The sequence below is a fragment of the Gymnodraco acuticeps genome, unplaced genomic scaffold, assembly GCF_902827175.1.
Source record: "Gymnodraco acuticeps unplaced genomic scaffold, fGymAcu1.1, whole genome shotgun sequence".
NCBI classification, from domain to species: Eukaryota; Metazoa; Chordata; class Actinopteri; order Perciformes; family Bathydraconidae; genus Gymnodraco; species Gymnodraco acuticeps.
The window spans coordinates 94,001-116,760 of record NW_022990228.1 but is presented as its reverse complement, the minus strand read 5'-3'; the positions used below and the strand labels follow the sequence as shown (position 1 = coordinate 116,760).

Below are 22,760 nucleotides of genomic sequence, written 5' to 3'. Positions count from 1 at the left end.
TAGAAGAGACATGAAGAAGAGGGGACACATGTTGATGTAGAAGAGACATGAAGAAGAGGGGACACATGTTAATGTAGAAGAGACATGAAGAAGAGGGGACACATGTTGATGAAGAAGAGACATGAAGAAGAGGGGACACATGTTGATGAAGAAGAGACATGAAGAAGAGGGGACACATGTTGATGAAGAAGAGACATGGAGAAGAGGGGACACATGTTGATGTAGAAGAGACATGAAAGAAGAGGGGACACACATGTTGATGTAGAAGAGACATGAAGAAGAGGGGACACATGTTGATGTAGAAGAGACATGAAGAAGAGGGGACACATGTTGATGTAGAAGAGACATGAAGAAGAGGGGACACATGTTGATGTAGAAGAGACATGAAGAAGAGGGGACACATGTTGATGTAGAAGAGACATGGAGAAGAGAGGGGACACATGTTGATGTAGAAGAGACATGAAGAAGAGGGGGACACATGTTGATGTAGAAGAGACATGAAGAAGAGGGGACACATGTTGATGTAGAAGAGACATGGAGAAGAGAGGGGACACATGTTGATGTAGAAGAGACATGAAGAAGAGGGGACACATGTTGATGAAGAAGAGACATGAAGAAGAGGGGACACATGTTGATGTAGAAGAGACATGGAGAAGAGGGGACACACGTTGATGTAGAAGAGACATGAAGAAGAGGGGACACATGTTGATGTAGAAGAGACATGAAGAAGAGGGGACACAAGTGTCTTTCCACAGACACTTGTGTCCAGCTAGTGTAATCGTTCACGACAACATGGTGATGTTATTGATGATAAGCGATCAAGGAACAAACATTTTGAACACATTTTCTTGTAACACATGTGATTTTATTTTTTTATATTAAATTTGTAGAGAGTAAAATGCTGGGTGACAAAAGCCCCATCCAAAAACACATGCAAAAACATAACAAATTAAACACAAAGCAGTTTCAAAGTTGCATGTCGGAAGTCAAAAGGCTTCTCAGGATGTTTGACTGTATATTTTATCAAGCTGTTCTTCATGGAATATTACCATATGATCCAGTTTTGGTCCCTCTCACTGACTGTGACCTTTAACCTCCACCCTGAAGTCTCTGCTTTTGTTCCTGGGGTCAGAGGTCATGTCCTCCTGTCAGGTGTCAGGGTCAGAGGTCATGTCCTGCTGCCAGGTTTTAGGTGAGGGTGGGGCCAGCTCCTGGACTGGAAGTACCCCCGCAGCCCCTCCAGGTCCACGGCGGGGAAATAAGCTCCGATCCTTTTCCTCAGCCACCATTTCCCCTCGGCCGCGCTGCTGCTGCCCGGAGGAGTGAACCGGTACGTGAAGTGCTCGCCCCGAACCCACCTGAGAGAGGGGGGGAGGGACACGAGGAACGATGCTTTAAAAAGGTCACCTATTATGCAAAATGCACTTTTCGATGTCTTTAATACATAAATATTAGGGGTGGGAATCACCAGGCTCTCCACGATACGATACTATCGCGATACTTAAGCCACGATATGATGGTATTCTACGATATGCTAAGCATTGCGATACGATTGAAACATTTCTGATATCTTTCTCCGCTTACTCCCATCGTTGTTGTGACTAACTTCCGGCCAATCCCACTGACTTTACCCATGGCCATGACTGCACAAGAAAAAGCTCAGCACCATATCGTGGATTGAAAAAGCAATTGTTAACAAAAACTTTAATTTGGATTTGCTATTATGAATAGTTATATACAATATCGCCACTCAAAGTATCAATACTATGATGTATCAATTATTTCCCCCACCCCTACTAAATATGTGTCCCTGTTTTCCATGAGAGACAGACACATGTATGTAATGTAACATTGTTGTTGCGACTGGTTGTTTACCTGGGGGTTTCTCTGCCCTGGAAGGGGTTGTAGTCGATCAGAGAGAGAACCGAGCTGTCGTTGGAGAGCAGACGCCCGGCGATGTGGATCACCCACTCACTCTGCTCGTACGTCTGAGAAGAGACATGGAGGAAGGGGGTTAGAAAGTGAGAAAATAAGGGAGGAAAACACGACACAGGGTGTGAACGAGAGAGTCAGTGTGGACTTTCAGAGGCAGAGGCTTTGAGGTAAAATAATAAAGATGATGGCGATGAGAGGAGAGCGTGTGAGGCATAAAAAGGGAGGAAATAAACACCAAAGAAGTATATGGAGACCGACAGAAGAAGAGAAACACAAAAAATCCAGTTTAAAAATAATAATAGAGACTGACCAGAAGTATTTGACATGAAACTACTGCCCCCTAGTGGCTATACACAGTAACTGCAGAGACCCACAACTTGTTTTTGGCAAACTAACCCTACAAATAATGTCATTTCTGATGATAAACTAATTCAACTGGGAAGAGGGAATTCATTAGCCATTTTTAATGTCTCTATTTGTTGCCTAGTATATTTAATATCATCAGAGAGGACAGGATGCTGTTGGAATGAAAACATTACATCTTAAATATATCGATTAACCCAAGTTGTTTTATCATATTGAAGTTACGCATGGGAAAAGTGTTATCAATTTATTTGAATATGTTTTAGGATCTTAACATTTTGAAGTTTTTACTGTTCCTTATCATACTAAATATTATCTTTTGGCACGAATGACACAAAATTAGTGTTGGCACCAATATACAGCAAAATCCCTTATCTATATAAATCAATATCCCAAAATCCCCACATGCCTCAGGGGGCTTTAGTCTGTACAGATGAACATAAATGACTCAAAGTGTAAAAAACATGATAGAATTACAACATAGAACTAACAAAGAATTAGACAAAAATAACTTGAACTATGTAGTAGGAGTTATTTTGTCTCCAGGCTGGTGTTGTGCTCCACTTCCTGCAGGTGTTCAGCGTCTCACCTGGAAGGCAGCGAACCACATGAGCCAGTCCAGCCTGTAATGATACGGGGAGATGAAGCAGGGTCTCCTCTGAACGTCTCCAGGTTTACACAGGAACTGATACTCCTCCCACAGCGCCTCGGGGTCCTGAGGGTCCCCACTCAGAGTCCCCTGGAAGATCACCTCCGTACGCTCCTTAGTGATGCTGCACAGAGGGGGGAGGAATTCATAATTATATATATACCGTATTGACCCGAATATAAGACAGAAAAAAAATCGGAAAAAGAGGGGTAGTCATATATTCGGGGTCTAGACTTTTTGATGTAATTACACAGGTGTCTTCCCGTTTCGCCACTTCCCAATTCGCCCCATTGCCACTTTCTCATTTCGCCCCTTTCCCATTCGGCCCTAAATTATTCCCACTTCGCCCATTGCCACTTTCTCATCTCCCCCTTTCTCCTTTCGCCCCCTTCCAAATTCGCCCCATTGCCAATTCGCCCCATTGCCACTTTCACCCCATTGCCACTTTCTCATTCGCCCCTTCTCCATTTCGCCCCTTCCCAATTCGCCCCATTGCCAATTCTCCCCTTCCCAATTCACCCCATTGCCACTTTCCCAATTCGCCCCTTCTCCATTTCGCCCCTTCCAAATTCGCCCCCTTCCCAATTCGCCCCATTGCCACTTTCTCATCTCGCCCCTTCTCCATTTCGCCCCTTCCCAATTCGCCCCTTTCCCATTTCGCCCCTTCCCAATTCACCCCATTGCCACTTTCCCAATTCGCCCCTTCCCAATTCACCCCATTGCCACTTTCCCAATTCGCCCCTTCCCAATTCACCCCATTGCCACTTTCCCAATTCGCCCCTTCTCCATTTCGCTCCTTCTCCATTTCGCCCCTTCCCAATTCACCCCATTGCCAATTCGCCCTTTCTCCATTTCGCCCCTTCCCAATTCACCCCATTGCCAATTCGCCCCTTCCCAATTCACCCCATTGCCACTTTCCCAATTCGCCCCTTCTCCATTTCGCCCCTTCCCAATTCGCCCCATTGCCACTTTCTCATCTCGCCCCTTCTCCATTTCGCCCCTTCCCAATTCGCCCCTTTCCCATTTCACCCCTTTTTTACATTAGGCCACATAAGAAATTATATTTGTTTTGCTTGGTCGTGGGTCTTAGGGTTATGGTTTATATATCTAATGATGCATCCCATGAAGCATTGCATGAAGTCTGTTGACGAATCAGAGGCTGTTGTTGGGGCTGCATGGGACAGGGGGCGAAATGGGAAAGGGGCAGAATGGGAATAAACCAATTACACAGTCACAACAACAGATCGTGCCAAACGAGTATTCCCCAAGCGAGACACCGTCTTTAAGTACGGAGATAGAGGTGGAGAGACACAGCGACCAACTCGAACAAAGTGGCTCAGAAGTAGGCAAGTTAATAAACAAGAGAGGCGAATTTACGATGCCAATTTTAAGATAATGGTGATCAACGAACGTGTTGTGGGAGGAGACGGGGGAACTCAACCAGACAACCCAGAGATGCAGAAGACGTCTGTGATGTGATGAATTTGAACACTATGTGTGTTATCATTATTTTCAAATACAATTATTTGCTTTATAAAAACAAGATTTGGTCTTCAAAAAGGTATTTTTCTGAAAATGAGTCTTGAAAAAGAGGGGTCGTCTTACAATCAGGGTCGTCTTATATTCGGGTCAATACGGTACATCTTAATAAGCTACAGGGTCGATGTATACAAATCCTGGATATGGTACAAGATTTGAGATTACAGACGCTTTTCGAGGCACATGTGTTGAAAATTAACTGGGAAAAAATGTGATTTTAAGACAAACAAAGGTAGCGTCGGATCATTGAAGAGTCCCTTTCTGCTACACAGAAAACCCAGCTTCCCCCAAATGTCTTTTTGGTGTCTATCTACGTCCTGATCTGAGTCCTGATCTGAGTCCTGATCTGAGTCCTGATCCGAGTCCTGATCCGAGTCCTGATCCGAGTCCTGATCCGAGTCCTGATCCGAGTCCTGATCTGAGTCCTGATCTGAGTCGTGGACTTCGAGCCGTGGCTGAACTTGTCTCTGCGGTCCTGCCTGACTCATCATGCTGCTTCCCTGATGGCTTCCACAGGATTGTTGACATCCTCGTGGATTCATCTTCTTATTACAGACACATGCATTTCCTAACATTCGGTCTATATGCTGTAAAATGTATTATCTCTTCAATTTACACACGGCATCTATTGCACGTCTGTCCGTCCTGGGAGAGGGATCCCTCCTCTGTTGCTCTCCCTGAGGTTTCTCCCATGTTCCCCTTTAAACCGTGGGGTTTCTCTGGAAGTGTTTCCTTGTACGATGTGATGGTCTAAGGACAGAGGGTCTAAGGACAGAGGGTCTAAGGACAGAGGGTGACATTTGTGATATTGGGCTATATAAATAAACATTGATTGATTGATTGATACACAGAAAATCCTCCAATATATCATCACGTTTTACAAAAAACTAAATATATATTCCACTTTTATTATGGAGGGGTTACAGTGGATTGATTAATAGAACAATAGGTAAGAGAACAAATATGTATCAACGTTATTATGGGGTCCCTTTGAGCACTAGCACTAACAATAGCACTTTTCATTGTACTATTCATATCTCACACTGCATGGTAACTTTTATTCATGTCTTTTTTTTAACGTTTATTTCATTATCTTTGCTTTTTAATGCCATTTTCTTAATGTCTATCATTTTTGTAAAGCACTTTGAATTGCCTTGTGTTGAAAGAGCTATTTAAATAAACTTGCCTTTAAGACAGGTTTAGGCAGGTAGGCGTGATTCAAGCTGTTTTCAGATCAATTTTGTCCCGTACCTGCCGAAGGCCCCGTAGGTGTTGACGATTCGCAGCGGGTCGAAGGAGGTGTTCATCACCTGCTTGGAGCTGAACAAGTTCATCACCACGGGAACGCTCAGGTAGCCAATCAGAACGGCCAGAGAGACGTTCACCACGCGACGAATAAACATCCCTGTGAAACAAACAATATCAAAGTCAGTTTTTTTAATCCTGGGGGAAATTGAGTTGCTCCATTGAGAATAAAATACATACATATTATAAGTCAGAAGGGGCAATAAGGACATGGAATACAATCAAATAAAGTATAAAAATAAGAAGTTATGAGTTTTCAATAAAAGATTAAATAAAATAATGATATATCTACATAAACTTAAGAAACTCAGGTAGAAATGTAAAATAAAAGGTCAAATTAAAAGATTAAATAAACACAAGACGTTGGTTTATTAGTTCTAATAAGATATTGATGATGGTTTGCAGTTTAAAAGTTAATATGCAAATACGAAGAGTGGAAAAGTGACTACCTAGAAAAGGGCTATATATAAGTTAAATGTAATATGATTATTATTAGCAGCAGTTATGGAAACATGGACGTATTAAACGTCACCAACTCAACTAGACTCATTTTATAAAAGTTCATAAAGCAATGCATGTCAATTCTCCCTCAATGCTCCTACATGTGAATACTTTTGTTGACTTTTAGAGAAATATGGCATCTCACGTCTCCATTTCAGGACTTCAAAATGAGACTGAGTGACCCGGTGGAAAACTGTCATTAAATAAAACATCAAGATGTATTTTTATTAGCTCCAGAGGAGATTCAGAAGAGACGACATTTCCTGGTACAGAATTAGTGCTATTAGCCTGTGTGTGTGTGTCTGTGTGTCTGTGTGTGTGTGTGTGTGTGTGTGTGTGTGTGTGTGTTGTGTGTGTGTGTGTGTGTGTGTGTGTGTGTGTGTGTGTCTATGTGTGTGTGTGTGTGTGTGTCTATGTGTATATGTGTGTGTCTGTGTGTGTGTATGTGTGTGTGTGTATATGTGTGTGTCTGTGTGTGTGTATATGTGTGTGTCTGTGTGTGTGTGTGTGTGTGTGTGCGTCTGTGTATGTGTGTGTGTCTGTGTGTGCGTCTGTGTATGTGTGTGTGTCTGTGTGTGTGTGTGTGTGTGCGCGTCTGTGTATGTGTGTGTGTGTGTCTGTGTGTGTGCATGCATGTGTGTGTATGCATGTGTGTGTGTGTGTGTGTGTGCATGTGTGTGTGTATGCATGTGTGCGTGTGTGTGTGTGTGTGTGTGTGTGTGTGTGTGTGTGTGTGTGTGTGTGTGTGTGTGTGTGTGTGTGTGTGTGGTGTGTGTGTGTGTGTGTGTGTGTGTGTGTGTGTGTGTGTGTGTGTGTGTGTGTGTGTGTGTGTGTGTGTGTGTGTGTGTGTGTGTGTGTGTGTGTGTGTGATGACTTCAACACTTCCTCAGAGTTAGAGGTTTAACATGTTCGATCATTAGTTTCTACCTGCCTGTTAAACTCATCAACATGATCCAACTTTTTTCTTTCTTACACTAAGGGACTTTCTGGGTCTGTGGAAATGATTAAAAACACACGGCAGGTGGAAGTGTATTTTATATCCAACATCTTACGACAAAGCAAAGACCCTAATGGGTCCAACGAGACCAATTAGAGAGGACCACTGTTGCGTTTCCACTTTGTAAGCAGTGTGTAAAATCTGTAACCCACATCACATTAAACTCCAATAAACCGTATGTCATCGTTTTCCTAGCCTCTCAGCTGTCTGAGCGCTAATCCCTCTATTTCCCATAATTCCTTTCCTCTTGTAAGCGTCAACTGTTAGTCTACAAGTGTCTGGACCCATTGAGGGTATTAAAGTGTAATTCTACAATGAAACACCAATTAGAGAGAAACCATGAGAGAAAATGTCTTATGTTGCCCCTATAGCATAGAGAGAATATATGGCCATGACTCATACCTCATTCACACCAACGGAACTCCGGTTCAAGCTCCGTGCTAGAGCTTTTCAGGTTCAGAACCGGTTCTTCGGTTTAGCTCCGGCTCTTTTCACACCGCCCAGAGTGCGACTGGTAATGCGTCGTTGCGTCATCGTTTGCGTCATGACGTAACCGTTTGCGTGCCTGCTTCATAAAGCCAAACCGCGCGGATGAAATCAGTTGCATTCATTTCTTATGGCTCTATCTGCAGCTTTTCCGGAGTCATTTCTGTGGTTTAGTTATATTCTTATAAAAAAGTGTACTCGTGTCAATAAAGGTTTTTTTAAAACACAACTGCTTCCGAGGTCGGTCTTATTTCTTAAGGTGGACTGAACCATGAGTGTGGAGTAACGTTGTATCTTTCATTTAAATGAACTGTAACCTTCACCCAGGTATGTAACAGCTGTTCTCAAATGAACACGTGAAGTAAAGTTTAATATTTATAGTTTTATAGATTTATAATGAGTTATAATGAGAGGTGATCAACGTGAATGCTCAGGTTCCACCTTAACACGCAGACACGTTGCTTCACCATGAGCAGGAACCTTTATACAGTCTATGGCAGAAACACTGAAACTCTGAAACTCTTGTTAAGTTTCTCCATCGTTCTCCAAACTGGATAAAACGCGGGCTTCTTGTTGTTGTTCAGGAGTTGATCTGTCTCTGCCCCCGCCTCGACGTAAGCGTGACGTATGCGGTGCTTTTGCTCTGGCCGGACAATTTTTTGGTGCTTGAAACGAACCGGACTCCGGAGCTAAGAGGCTGCTCCGCTGCGGTGTGAAGAGAAAAACCAGGTGCTTTTCAAGCTCCAGCTCCGAACCGGCCCCAAAACACCGTTGGTGTGAATGAGGTATCATTGGGACTCAGTTTTGGTGAACCCGGGGCTTTAGGAATAAAAAGGGTCTTATCTTTTCGTTCCTGAATGATGATAAAAGTTCTTCGCTAAAGATTTCCTTCAATGTGAGAAAGACCAAATGATGGTCTGTGTCAGTTAAGGCCCGGGCACACCAAGCCGATTGTGGCCGACGATGAGCGTCGACACGCCCTACTCAGATTGGCGTCTCGTCTTTTCACCCTTTTTGGCCGAAAACCCGCCTCGGCAAAATAAGTCACTCTGATTGGCTGTTCAGCTAGCGAATCGGTGCATGAGAAGCGAAACGGAAGTGAGGGACCCAAACAAACGATTAAGAAGGCAAATCTGAGATGTCATTTAACTCCAGCTCTCGACTCAGGTTCGGGAAAGCCCCGTGAGCTTCTCGCTGTAGAGTGAAAATGGAACGCATGCTATTTGTTGTTTGTTTATATCACGCAGTCTGTGGGTGTTTCTCAATCTCGAGGATTCTGGCTTCCAAGCCAATATTTCAAAGATGTTACGTCATCGAGTGCCGCCGAAGGACTGTTCCAATCTCCAGCATACTTGGAATTCCACCGAGGCCGCGTCCTCGGTTTGGGGGAATTTTCGAGGCTGCACATGGGTAGACTTCGCGTCCTTAAAATCCCCACAATGCTTTGCGCACGGACCAATTTCAAAAACCCTTGCGGAGAATGGCTGAACCGACGCAGCACACGTGTTGGTAAATATGTTACTTTGTTACATTTGTTATCACCAAAAATGTGTTCCGTGAAAGTAAACAAGTTCATAATTAGATAGACATCGTGAGGTATTTATTTTCGGTACAGTTTATGTTGAAACCGTTACAGAGAGTGGCACACTTGTTAGCCTGTTCCATTCTTCTTCGTTTTCCGAAGCCGTGGCTTGGAAGCATACTTGCTTCGTTTCTGAAGGAAGTGACTTGGAAGTACGCGACTACTAAGCCAGCATCCTCGCGATTGAGAAACGGCCTGTCTTCCGGTTGCCTCTTTCGAATGACGAATACACACTACCGCCGCCTGCTGGTAAGGAGAGGTATTGCCACTCACGCATGCGCAGTTCGTACGCGCTTCTTGGCCGTCGGCTGAAGGCTTAGCGGTGTGTTCCAGTGCGACACATGGCCAAGACGCAGGAGACGCGAGACGACGCAACAGTCGGGGTCCGTCTGTGTCAGTTCGGTGTGTCCGGGCCTTTAGAGATTGTTACTGAAAGTTGATGTGAAGAATCATCAGCGTGTGAAGTGCATTAGCCTTGGTTTTCAAATACAAGCTAGCCTTAAAAAGTAGCAAGGTGTAGGATTTGGGTCCCTGCTAGATTATATTTTGTGCAGAAAACAATAGAAAGAACAATGGCCTTCATGTTACGTCTTTCCCTGGTAATAAAGTGCCCAATCTCCTTCACCTGTCTCCCAATAAATACCCCAATTGCTTGAGGCTGCGTTTAAAATAAAAGCATAAACATGTATGAAAAAGTTAGAGAATTAGATTTCTGATTTAATTAGATTTTTTTCTCACTATTAGATTTTTCTTTTCACTGAATTTAGATTTTTTTCGTATTATTTTTTATTGTTTTCAGAATTTTATCTCAGAATTTGACGGATAAAGTTAGGACTTACATGCCGTTTATTCTACGGAGTTGTTTCTGTACTTGAAGGCTTTGTGTTTCGTGAGTACCTTTGCTGGGTTTAGGTGTTCTTCCAGCTGCTTCCTCCTTCTGAATCTCCAGCACCGCCTTCTTGGCTCCAGATTTAGAGCTAAACAGGAAACCCAGCGCTGCGTCATCAAAACAGGCCAGACTGGGAACAATGGTGAGCCAGTTCAGGAAGCTGAGGTTCCCGCTGGTGATCAGAACCGCCTTATAGGAGACAGGATAACAGAAGGTAGGATTATAATACTAAGTGCTGTATGCATTATATTACTTAAGTGTAGTAAGGCATTTTAAAGAGGTTCACTTTCTTTTCATAATTTCAACTTTTTCCTCAAGATTTAACGTTTTATGAAATGTTGCAAGTTCTCCGTATTGTGACATTTTTCTCAGAATTTTGACTTTGTTCACGAAATAGAATTTTTTTCTGAAATGCTATTTTTCTCAGAATTGTGACTTTTTTTCAAAATTTGACTTTTTTCTCAGAACTCAGAGTTTTTCCTGAAGTATCCAAGTTTTTCTTTCTTGTACATTTCAAACCGTTTACCACAGTTCATGTAGTCTCTCTCCTGTATATGTTTTAGTCACATGGAACAGGATCTGGACCGCTCCACTTTCTTTACTTAGAATTTTGACTTTTTTCTTATAATTTTGACTTTTCTCAGAATTTAGACTTTTTTCTCAATTCAACTGTTTTTCTCAGAATTTTTACTTTTTTCATAGAATTTGACTTTTATTTCAGAATTTAGATTTTTTTTCTGAGAATTTTACCTTTTCTCAGTATTTTTTCATATAATTTGACTTTTTCTCAGATTTTTTTTCTCAATTCAACAGTTTTTTCAGAATTTTGAAATTTCTCAGAGTATCATGTCTTTCCTCTCTTGTACATTTCAAACCGTTTGCCTCAGTTAATGTAGTCCCTCTCCTGTATATCTTTAGTTACCTGGAACAGGACCTGGACGACTCCGTTGACGGTGCACATCCTCCGGCCGAGGAAGGTGAAGAACGGGAACACGAGCTCGATGAGATGGTTGGAAATCGTCTCGAAGCGATGAAACCACCACGGAGAAAAGTGCATGTAGTAAGATATGGGATTAGGGACCGGCTGGGTCTGAAGGGGAAGACAGAGAATATTAAGTTATGATCCCGCTTAATATCATTATTACTTACATACATTTGAGTTTACTAAATTGTATTTTAATTAATTAATTATTTTCTGAAATGAAATTAGGGGCGTTTTTTTTTTCAAAACAAATATTTTATTCAATCAGTCTCGATTTAAGACACACGATAACATATGTTTCTTTAACTTGTTTTAATTATACTGTATGCACAAAAACATTTGTTCAATTTATTTTAATCTTACTCTAATTAATGATTACTTTTTGTAATTAAATACCAGTAATTTCTGATGGGTTTTTAGTTTTATTGTATTATTATTAAACATATAAAACACTGCTTTTGGATTTTGGGCATACGATAAAGCATGCTTTTCTTGTTTTATTTATACCATATATATAAAAAAATTAGCTTCCATTTTAAAAGGGTCCAAGTATAGAATAATTATAATTAATTAATAACACAATATTACCAAAAATAGACATCTTCTAGTGTTTAAAATGCGTGTTTTCAATGCTTCCCCCTGTTCAAAATGTTTGTCTGAGCCTGAGATGGAGACTATATGATGCCGTTACACATTAGGGGAAAGATTTCCATGTCTAAATAAGAGTGGAACTTTATTTAAATGAAGGCAACCCCACCTACACACAGACAGAGCTGAGCAGTGTCTGAGCAGTGTGTGTATAATTGAGTGTGTGTGAGAGGTGGTTGCATGCAAACCGTGTAGAAAACTAAACATGCAAATAGGCGAGGTGGTGAAAAATAAATACGGGACAGAAATAGGTGGAAGGGAAAAGAAAACAAGACACACCAGTCTGTGCTCTTATTGTTTTTGTGGAACAAATTGTGGGATATTTTACCTGCAGCTTACCAAAAACACCACTGGAAATGTAAAGGCAACGAGCCTGCGACCACACACACACACACACAACCCAAATATGCCGAAACACACCTACGCAGAGAGTCAGGAGGATCAGCTGTTTCTCTGCAGCTTGAACGAGAGCAGTGTGTCAGAGAAGGTTAATAAATATATATATTTATATTCAGGGGTCAACACTCGGGTTTATCTGGATCGTATCTCGTTATAGAAAACAGGACTTTGGGTTTTTAGAAAATGTAACAATGGCTACAAGGACATTTCCCAATAAGACGGCAATGCAACTATCCATCCATCCATCTTCTCCCGCTTATCCGTGGTCGGGTCTCGGGGTAGCAGTTCCAGCAGAGAGCCCCAAACGTTCCTTTCCCTCATCAACCAGCTCTGACTGGGGGGTCCCAAGGTGCTCCCAGGCCAGCCAAGAGATATAATCCCTCCACCTGGTCCTAGGTCTACCCCTTGGTCTCTTCCCAGCTGGACGTGCCTGGAACACCTCCCTAGGGAGGCGCCCAGGTGGCATCCTAACTAGGTGCCCGAACCACCTCAACTGGCTCCTTTCGACGCGAAGGAGGAGCGGTTCAACTCCGAGTCCCTCCCTGATGACCGAACTTCTCACCTTATCCCTAAGGGAGACACCAGCCACCCTGCGGAGAAAACCCATCTCGGCCGCTTGTATCCGCGATCTCGTTCTTTCGGGCATGACCCATCCTTCATGACCATAGGTGAGGGTAGGAACCAAAATGGCCCGGTAGACAGAGAGCTTTGCCTTCTGGCTCAGCTCCCTTTTCGTCACAACGGTGCGGTAAAGCGACTGCAGTACCCGCTGCTCCGATTCTCCGGCCCATCTCACGCTCCATTGTTCCCTCACTCGAGAACAAGACCCCGAGATACTTGAACTCCTTCACTTGGGGTAAGGACTCATTCCCTACTTGGAGTGGACAGTCCATCGGTTTCCTGCTGAGAACCATGGCCTCAGATTTGGAGGTGCTGCAATGCAACTAGTGCAATCTTAACTCGTAGTGTGATAGTGCGGTTGGGGCTCCTTGCTTTGTGGTGTTTATTAATTCTTCTTCTCAGATATATAAGGATTTCTGATTTCCCCTGATGCATTTCATCACACATTGAATATCTCTCTGGTTGTGGACGGTTAGTCAGACTTAACAGAGGCCTTGTTTGGAAGAAAAAGTGATGATTATGGAATCAAAAAGAGTTTGCAACCCTCATGTGTCGTAACGCTTCTAATAGGAAAGCCTGCATTTTAAAATCATTGGTAGGAAAACTGAAAAAATGTGTCTGAACTAAGACAGAAAGTAGAGCAAAAATTAAGTTCGGAGAGTGAAACAAAAGCAAGGCACACACACACACACACACACACACACACACACACACACACACACACACACACACACACACACACACACACACACACACACACACACACACACACACACACACACACACACCACACACACACACACACACACACACACACACACACACACACACACACACACACACACACACACACACACACACACACACACACACACACACACACCACACACACACACACACACACACACACACACACACACACACACACACACACACACACACACACACACACACACACACCACACACACACACACACACACACACACACACACACACACACACACACAACACACACACACACACACACCTCGTAGTGGTAGTCCATGCAGGTGAGGTCTCTCCAGCATTTGTCGCCTCTGATCTTAATGAGACCCTGAAAAACACAGAACACACATGTTAAAGCTTCATGAGATGCTTTTGGCTAATCGAGTTAAATAAGCAACCATTAGATAATCAGATTAGAGAAAGACATCATTTGAATCCCATATGTAGCAGGAGAGACCCAAAGGGAATACATGTGGTAAGGATTTACCCTCCTCCAGGTGCAAACATGATTGCACATATTAAGGCATAAGCACTTGAATGATAGAAATATGTCACTAGTTTTGAGTGAAAGGAAGAAGTGAACACATATCCGGCAGCTAAACGTCAATGTAATGCTTTAAAGAGTCATTTCCCACTTGAAGCTGTAAAAATGTGCACATTGTAGAATATAAAACAAGAAACATGTAAAATTGGTATATTAGAACTAATTCAGTGGTGCATTTGAATTGTTAAGGATATTATTGCTGAATTGCAGAGATAAGAGGCTAATGAGGGCAGATGACGAAGGTAATAAACCCTCGATGTACTAACACTTCGTTGGGAGACACTGAGAGAAATGTGTCCTCCACTCCAAGACTGTTTTACACCAAATTAGAGTAAATACGTCTCCGGGACACGAGACGGTCAATATTGACACATCAGCCCGACACAGGAATGCAGAATAAATTCTCCGCTAATGTCTCTAAACCAGATTTAGAAAAACCAGGACATTTCGCTCTGATTGGAGGCTGGTTAATGTGCTGATAATCCAATTCAGTCATGAGACCCTAAATGTCAGCAATTACTGGCTGGTGTGCACACACTTTGGGCAGAATGTAAATACATTTGTCTTCGATGTAAATAAAGACACATTATCTTGATTCTGATTCGTTTTCAGAAACGTAGAGAGACAGAATTAACGACCCACAGAACTACCTGCAGGAGACAAGACAACACAGGTAGGATTAGCACCTGGTGGATGCATGACTTTAGTGCAGGGGTACTCAAATACAAATCTTAAAGGTCCAAAATAAATGTTTCAATAAGACAAAGGTCCGTTTATTACGGTCATTCAAACTTTTAAACAATTGCAACAAGATTCTTAACATGAGGTTGCAAAAATAATCTGTATGCAGCAGTTTTCATTGTTATTGTGTCTGTGCTTGACCCCTCAGAGTCGCAGTGTAAGAGCTGCACAGTTATGAATAAAGGCAGCTGCACCCTCTTTCATTCAGCATTCCCATTATTGCTTTATAAATGTATTCCCCCTTGTGTGTCCACTGAGGTTCGTCAGGCCCAACACATCTTCAACAAACTCCCCCTTTGCCTCATCATAACAACTCACAAACACCAGCAACTGAGCATTGTCAGTGGTGTCAGTGGACTCACCCACAGCTAAGGAAATGCACTGTGCATTTTTTTATTCCATCACAAAGCTGATGAATCAAATCACCAGCCAGTATTTATGTTCTTCTGGTTGCTGTGCAATCTGAGAGGGGCTTGATTTGACCTGTTATTTCCTCTTTGTGTTTGCCTTCAACATGGTCTCCATCACTTCAGTCATGCATTCTTTTATACTTCAGTTATTATCCAGTGGAAGGTCCTTACCTACTGGCCTAGTTAAATCAAAGTGGTTACTTTCTTTTGGCTGGGCAGTGAAGTTTTACACACCGTCTTATTTGACTTTCTCAGGACTTAAAACTGTTTTTTGGGGGCAAAGAAAAAAATATATTGCTCATCCGTGAGCAGAGCATCAAGTTGTCTATTACAGCTGAAAGCGGCGATTACCATGTTGTTCAGCAAAACGCCTCACAAACTGATTAAGATCAACAGCTTTAGTGCGTTTTGATTCAATGCTGAGTACAGCCACACTGACAGTCTCTTCTCTGTCAGTGTCGACCGCAAATACCTCATTCCTTCAGTGCTTGGGTCCGAATGGCTTCTCGTTTTGCGCCGTCCCGTTCAAATGAAATCGCTGCCAATCATATTTCAACGCTCGCGTCAGGGCCGGGGGAGGGGTTACAAGACGTGCGTCTTGTGCTGCATTCACTTGCACTCGGACATTAGGGATTTTCTCTCATAAATGTCCGATGAGCCACAACTTTTCTTTCAAAACAAAGCTGCCAACTGGGGTGGCAGCTGGGGTGGCAAGACCTATTTTTAGGGTGGCCGTTGCCACCTGGTGGATGCATGACTTTAGTGTAATGAGGCATCTTAAGAGGTCAACTAACATGTCTTTCTTCACCTAATTTGACTTTCAACTTTTTCTCAGAATTTTAACTTTTTTCCTCAAGACTTTACTTTATACAGAATTTTCTGAGAAATAGCAATGTTTCAAAAAAGAATAAAATTCTCGAAATTTTCTCTGAATTTTGCATTTTTTCTCAGAATTTGACTTTTTTCAGAATTTAGATTTTTTTCCTCAAGATTTGACTTTTTCTGATTTTTTTCTCGTAATTTGGTATTTTCCCCAATTCAACTTTTCTTTCAGAATTTCCACTTTTTCCTCAAGACTTTTTCTTAGAATTGTGATTTCTTTTCCTCAAGACTTTCTACTGAAATTTTGCATTTTTTCACAATTCATATTTCTTTCAGAATTTAGATTTATTTTCCAGAATGTGTACATCAACCAGTAATTGTCAGCAATTACTGGTTGATGTACACACCTCTGACATAAACACACGTTGTGCAGAATGTAAATACATATATTTTTCTTCCATGTAAATAAAGACAATTACGGTTCTTATTGATTCTGACCCTGAACAGTTTTCAGAAACGTAGAGCGACAAAATTAAAGCCTGACTCCAATGCGTTTTAGTGTTTTTTTAGCTAATTTTTTGCAGTTTTCAGAAACATAGCTGGTCTCTCGTCTATGGGAAATTGTGATGGCCACTTGCACAACTCCCTCCTCCTAAAAAAAACAACCTCTTAGGATATACAGGATATTCTAACATATACAGAGGATTTAAAGATAATTCATAGCAGCACAAACTGAGAAACCCACAGAGAATTAACGCCCGACTCTGAAGCGTTTTATCGTTTCTTTAGCTCACGGTTTTGTAACTTGCAGCACTTATCTGTATTTTAAGACGAATTAGAAAGACGTTTATCAGCAAGAAGAAGTGCCAGTCTGATGGGCGTAGTGACGCATTTAGCTGAAAATCTGATATTTACCCCAGGATTGGATTTTCAAATGTTTGCCGAGGGATGATTTATGTTTATTCATGTTACTTTAAGTAGCTGAATTACTCCGGTTAAATTCAGTGGTATGTATGAACCCAATATTACAGATTTTGCAGGGATTTAATTGCAATACATGCATACAAAAATAAGTATCAAACACATAAGACATTTGACCAAATTAGATCCCCAAATCAGGGGCGGTTCTAAATGTATATTTTCTGGTACTCGGTTTGCCAAAAACCGCAGGATTTTGTTGCTGTAATGTGAGATTGTGCAGACACCCTTATGTAAAGTAGAGATGTAACTGTTCATTGCCTTTATTTTTATATAAATATGGTGTTAGTGCAAACATTGCACTATAACTTAAGCTGAAGCTAACAGTAATAACTATAAGATCTATCTGAAATAAATAAGTGTACTGAAACAAATACCAATAACTGTATTGCATTGTTTTCTTATGCGCAATTACTTCATACTGTCTAGTTCTCTTTTTCGTCCTGCATTTATTGTGCCCCCCTCAGAAAATAACTGGCCCCCCAGTGGCCCCCCTCAGAAAATAACTGGCCCCCCCTCAGAAAATAACTGGCCCCCCCAGTCAAATTGGTCTAGAACCGCCACTGCCCAAAATAAAGACAGTTAATTTGAGGTTGAAGAGAGGAAAACTTTATTTTTCTAGAAGACCACACCTCAGACTAGACTAGAAAGTGACCTCAGATTTCTGCACTTTCTTCCAGTTGAACATCCTGCACCAGTCAGCATGCCAGCAACACGTTACCCCACAATGCTTAGCAACAGGTAAACCAATCTGATCTGCACTCACAAAAACACATTCTCACACTCGCAGTAATCCCAGTTAACGCCCAATACTCCACACCTAGCATAGCATTTCCAAATTAAGGACGTTTTTACTACTTGTTACCTGCCAGCAGAGAACTGTGTAATCCAATACACAAACCTGCCAGCCCTTCAAATACGTAGCTTGTAAACTTAAGCAGAACACCGAAGAAATTAAGGGTTTCTTCACAATAAAAGCAACTCATTGTTTAACAAATGGTTCACGCAGAACTACACCTAAACACACTCGTCTGTGTTGGATATGTGTGTGTGTTGCATGTTGTGATCATGGACCCCTGGTTTCTGTTATGTGCTATATGTGACATGTGTGTTGTAACGTGTGTTGTTTATTGTTCTCTTTGATACTTTCGCCTCTATCTACTTGTCTTCCATCCTTTCTTTATAACTAATGCTGTTGTGATTTTAAACAGGTGTATTATCGTCTGGACAACAGCTGGAAATGAGCCATGTTGGCTAAAGCTGCCCCATTTACTGTTCTTTGTGACAGTTGATCAATGGGGACTGTCCACGACACTATAAACAAATACAATGTTAAGAGTGGCTTATTAACTGGATTTAACATTTGTTTCTTTACTTGAGCTTTTTGGGACACATACATGTATTGGCATTTGTCTTTTTTCCAGCAAAATACATAAACAAATGCCTACGATCCAAATGGTGCAGTTGTGATTTTAGTGTTAACTCTCCCGTTTCTTTGGTTCGATATGCAGCTAACCCTGATATGCATTATCTGTAACGTAACGTCCACACGGCAGCACCGCGTTGAAGCTTGCCGGTGGGCGTGTCTGGTGTGTGACCAACAACCAATCACATTAATCTCCCGCCCCGGACACACGGTTTGATAGGCTAGAGCTTGTACTGGCATATGATTTGATTGGCTGGCGCTTCCGTCGACGCTTGAAAAGTTGAACTTTGCTCAACTTTCGAAGCGAGCAACGGAGGCAAAGCGACGGAACCACAAAGCAGTTCGGCAAAGCCTGACGTCTCCCCATTCAAAGTGAATGGGAAGCGTCTCCGTTGAAGCACGCGACGCTGCCGTGTGGACGTACCGTAAAGTGTCTGCCAGCCCTTCAAATACGAAGCTTGTATTTTAAGCAGAAAACCAAAGATATTACGTTTTTTTCACAATAAAAGGCAACTAATTGTGTAAGAAATAACATTTTGGGAGTGGCTTATTAACTGGATTTAACATTTGTTTCGTTACTTAAAGGTAAAGTGATTCCACTATGTTTTAGTTCCATTTAAAGAGTTTTTTGGGACACGTATATTTACTGGCATTTGGGTTTTCCAGAAAAATACATATACAAATGCCCACCTACCTAAATGCCTGTGGACAAACATTAGAAGCACTTTCTGTATAGTGTAAGCTGATATTTCTGCATTCATGGTGCATTATATATATGCAGTGGTGACTTTAGTGTTAAACCTCCCGTTGCTGTGGTTTGAGATGCAGCTAACCCTGATATGTATTATATTTAAAAGTGTTTGACTCACAGCTCCCAGCATGATGCGGACGATGAGCCACCTGAAGGTCCAGATGCTGATGAGGGAGGGGGGGCAGCGCGGGGGAACCTGGGAAAGCGTCCACAGCGGACACAAGAAGATCGACAGGAAGCCCGTCTCCAACAGCTGACTCTCCCACCCTGAAACCATCAGAGGCACTTATACATGAGACATTCAATACATATATATAATCACACTAGAATATAATCAAGTAATGCAAAGGATATTTCTATGATACTGCGTGGGGCAGATAATTATGTTTTGATTCTTTAAAGCCTACTTACTCAGATCTCAATGCTCATAATAAAAACAGAGATGGTGTTTACTTACCGAAGGAGTACCTGGAAAGAGAGAGGAGAAAACATAAAGGAAACCTCAGTATATCAAATTGATGCAGAAATAAGACTAAAGGATTTAAAATAAATAGATGGAATATGCCACCTTTTATATTATATTTTTGATGCTAGGCAGTTAGCGTGTTAGCTATCTCCTGTGGTTGGAAACGATGTTAAAGAGAACAGAATTACGGTCAATAAAACCTAAATAATTATGCAAAATAGACTAAAATGCTTAAAAGAGCGGGAAAAAACTGCCACGTTGGGTGAAATTGCTCTGTATTAGTGCAGTGTTAGAACACAATATATAAAATAAGGGAATAAAAGCGCACAGTTTAAGCATAGTAAGCAGTTAAAAAAATATGATTTTAATTTAATATATTATGATAATTCAGATAATCATTACTTGATCATCCCTACTGTGTGTACTAAAGCAACAAAATGAATTTAAATTGTATTAAAAACGATTATTGTAGAGCTGCATTAAGTCCAGGCGTACAAACGCTATTCTACAGATTAAATCAAATATCCTTCCTTGGTACAGATAAAAAAAAAATGAATGTTTTGAAATCATAAATCCCTATAACATCTCAAATCCTACATATCACACTTGCAAAACCAGTCAAGTATATACATGTCTGTGTGTATATCTCACACTCACCACAGCTGTCCCACGCTGACCAGAGAGTGGTACAGCACCCACAGGGAGGCCATGATCACCATGTTGGCCGTCCCGGTAACCAGGACGACGGCAGACAGAGCCATCCCCGCCACAGCGAGGGCGTCCAGGTTGGCGTCCATCTCGCTCCAGTCCAGCAGCCAGAGGAGGGAGGGGGTGTAGGCGAAGGCGGCCATTCCGATCTTCCCCCCCACGTACTTCTTCACGCTGCTCAGGTAGCTCCTGCAGGGCATCAGGCCGCGCTCTCCAATCAGCTGCTTGTTCTGGTTGAAGGCAACGCTGAATGCCACCACTGCAGAAAAGAGGCGAGACGAAAAGGCACAATCATGACACAAGTACTCAAGATTCAAGGCTATTATTGTCATTACTTACTAATTACTTGTATTGATATTGAAGTGACTGTTATTTATATATTGATTGTTGTGCTTTTATTCATGTCTTTATGTGTGCATATGTATACATGTCTCTGTATATAGGATGTACCACTGAATAAGGTGTAATAATATCCCCATTTTTACATATGTATTGTTTTATATTCTACAATTTGCACATTTTTACTGCTTCAAGTGGGAAATGACTCTTTAAAGTCATTACATTCACATTTAGCTGCCAGATATTGGATATAAACTCATACTCTGTCTGTACACACAAACTGAAAGATTGACAATAAAGTTGACTTTGATTTGTACATTAGCTACTGTGTAGATATGGCAATGAAGAACTGAGGTCACAGGCTCCTCCAACAGTGCAACATATATATATATATATATATATATATATATATATATATATATAGGACATGTAGATAACACAGTTAAAACGGGGTTAACTGCATTCAAGTACAATTTAAATATGATATATTAAATCCAAATCCAGAGGCTGGAATACACAAACTTCCAAACGTTAGCTCATAACTCAAAAAGCTTTTGGAATAGAGCTACAGGATTTTCGTAGGTCTCGTGAATGCTTGCAAGTTCTCAGGTGTCTTTTTATTCCATGACATAAATTAGGAGGTGATGTGAGTAAACTAATGTTTAATTAACAACAGTTCTGGACTTCTTGTTATATAAAAATGTAATGCAGGACTTTGACATGGAGGTATCACTACTGTATCTTGATATCACAATATCAATATAAATGGCAAACGCTAATGATTAGCATCACTGGTAACGCTTAATAACCACAGGCAATACTGGTGCTGGACAGAAGTATTTCTCAGCACAAGTTTCATGAAGTTATTTTAAGTTTAAGACCAAAATAAGATGTGTTTTAAGGATGATAATGGTGCACTGTTATTGCAGAACATGAGCATAGGATCATATCCCATTAGACCAACAAAAATAAGCCATTACAAATACATATAGATTTAAAACATAATCAAATGTATGCCTGGATGTGAATATGAATGTCAACTATGCTATATATACACACACAGGGGGTAAAATAAATAGTACTTGTGCCAGACAGACAACAGCCACTAAAATATTAAAACATTTAAACCAAATTAGGAGATATTTAACAACAAATTAAATGGTTGAGAGTTGTTGGAGAGCCTGGGCAAAGGCAGTGACAGCTACACCAACTCAAATAAAGTATAAATGAACTCACTGGTTTTATCCTATGGTTTTGTAGCTTAAACCGACAGCAAGTCACAATTTCAGCACTAAAAGACTAAAAAGACAAAGTAAACAAGAGAGCTATCATGTCAAACGTGGACTAGCAAACCTACTAGTCATTACTGTTGTTTAAAGCTAATTATCTGCCTTTAAAGTGAACAATGACAGGTTTTAGTGGAGTAAATGTCAGTGTGCTTACAGTAAATAAAGGCGACAGAGCGCAGCAGCACAACACGTGTGAGCCAGAAAGTCCCCGGATGTAGGCTCTGTGGTCTCCGGTCTTTCTCCGGTTCTTCTCCCGGTTCATCTCCATGTTTCTCCCCGCTTTCCTCCCTCTCAGGCTCCGGGTTTCTGCCCTCCACATGTCGCTTCCTCACAGAACTACCAGAACTGTCACCGGTGGCCGCCATGTTGAGGGGCTCTACGGTCACGTGACGTAACAGACGCGGAAGTGCGTAAACAGGATTTTTCTATTATTATTTTTTGTTTGTATTATTTGTGGTATTAAAATAATAATAAATCAATTTAAAAAATAACAATAATAGGATAAAATAAAGTAGAAAATAATGAAAAATATATCACAATTTTAATAATAATAGAATACAATAAAATATAGAATAAATAGAAAATATTCATTATATTTATATTTATTTTAGGAAGAAATTATAA

General features: G+C 41.3%; 1 protein-coding gene across 1 annotated transcript; it reads right to left on the bottom strand.

Annotated features, from left to right (window-relative positions):
• Positions 1–843: 843 nt before the first annotated feature.
• lmf1 (lipase maturation factor 1) lies at positions 844–22,523 on the bottom strand. The gene is made up of 11 exons (XM_034218885.1): positions 22,291–22,523; positions 20,458–20,767; positions 19,792–19,802; positions 19,453–19,601; positions 13,925–13,990; positions 11,169–11,336; positions 10,255–10,435; positions 5,738–5,891; positions 2,888–3,071; positions 1,876–1,988; positions 844–1,358 (listed from the first exon to the last, which is right to left on the bottom strand). Exons 1-11 carry the CDS (start codon positions 22,499–22,501, stop codon positions 1,169–1,171), a joined length of 1,737 nt encoding a protein of 578 aa, XP_034074776.1. The 5' UTR covers positions 22,502–22,523; the 3' UTR covers positions 844–1,168.
• Positions 22,524–22,760: the final 237 nt, after the last annotated feature.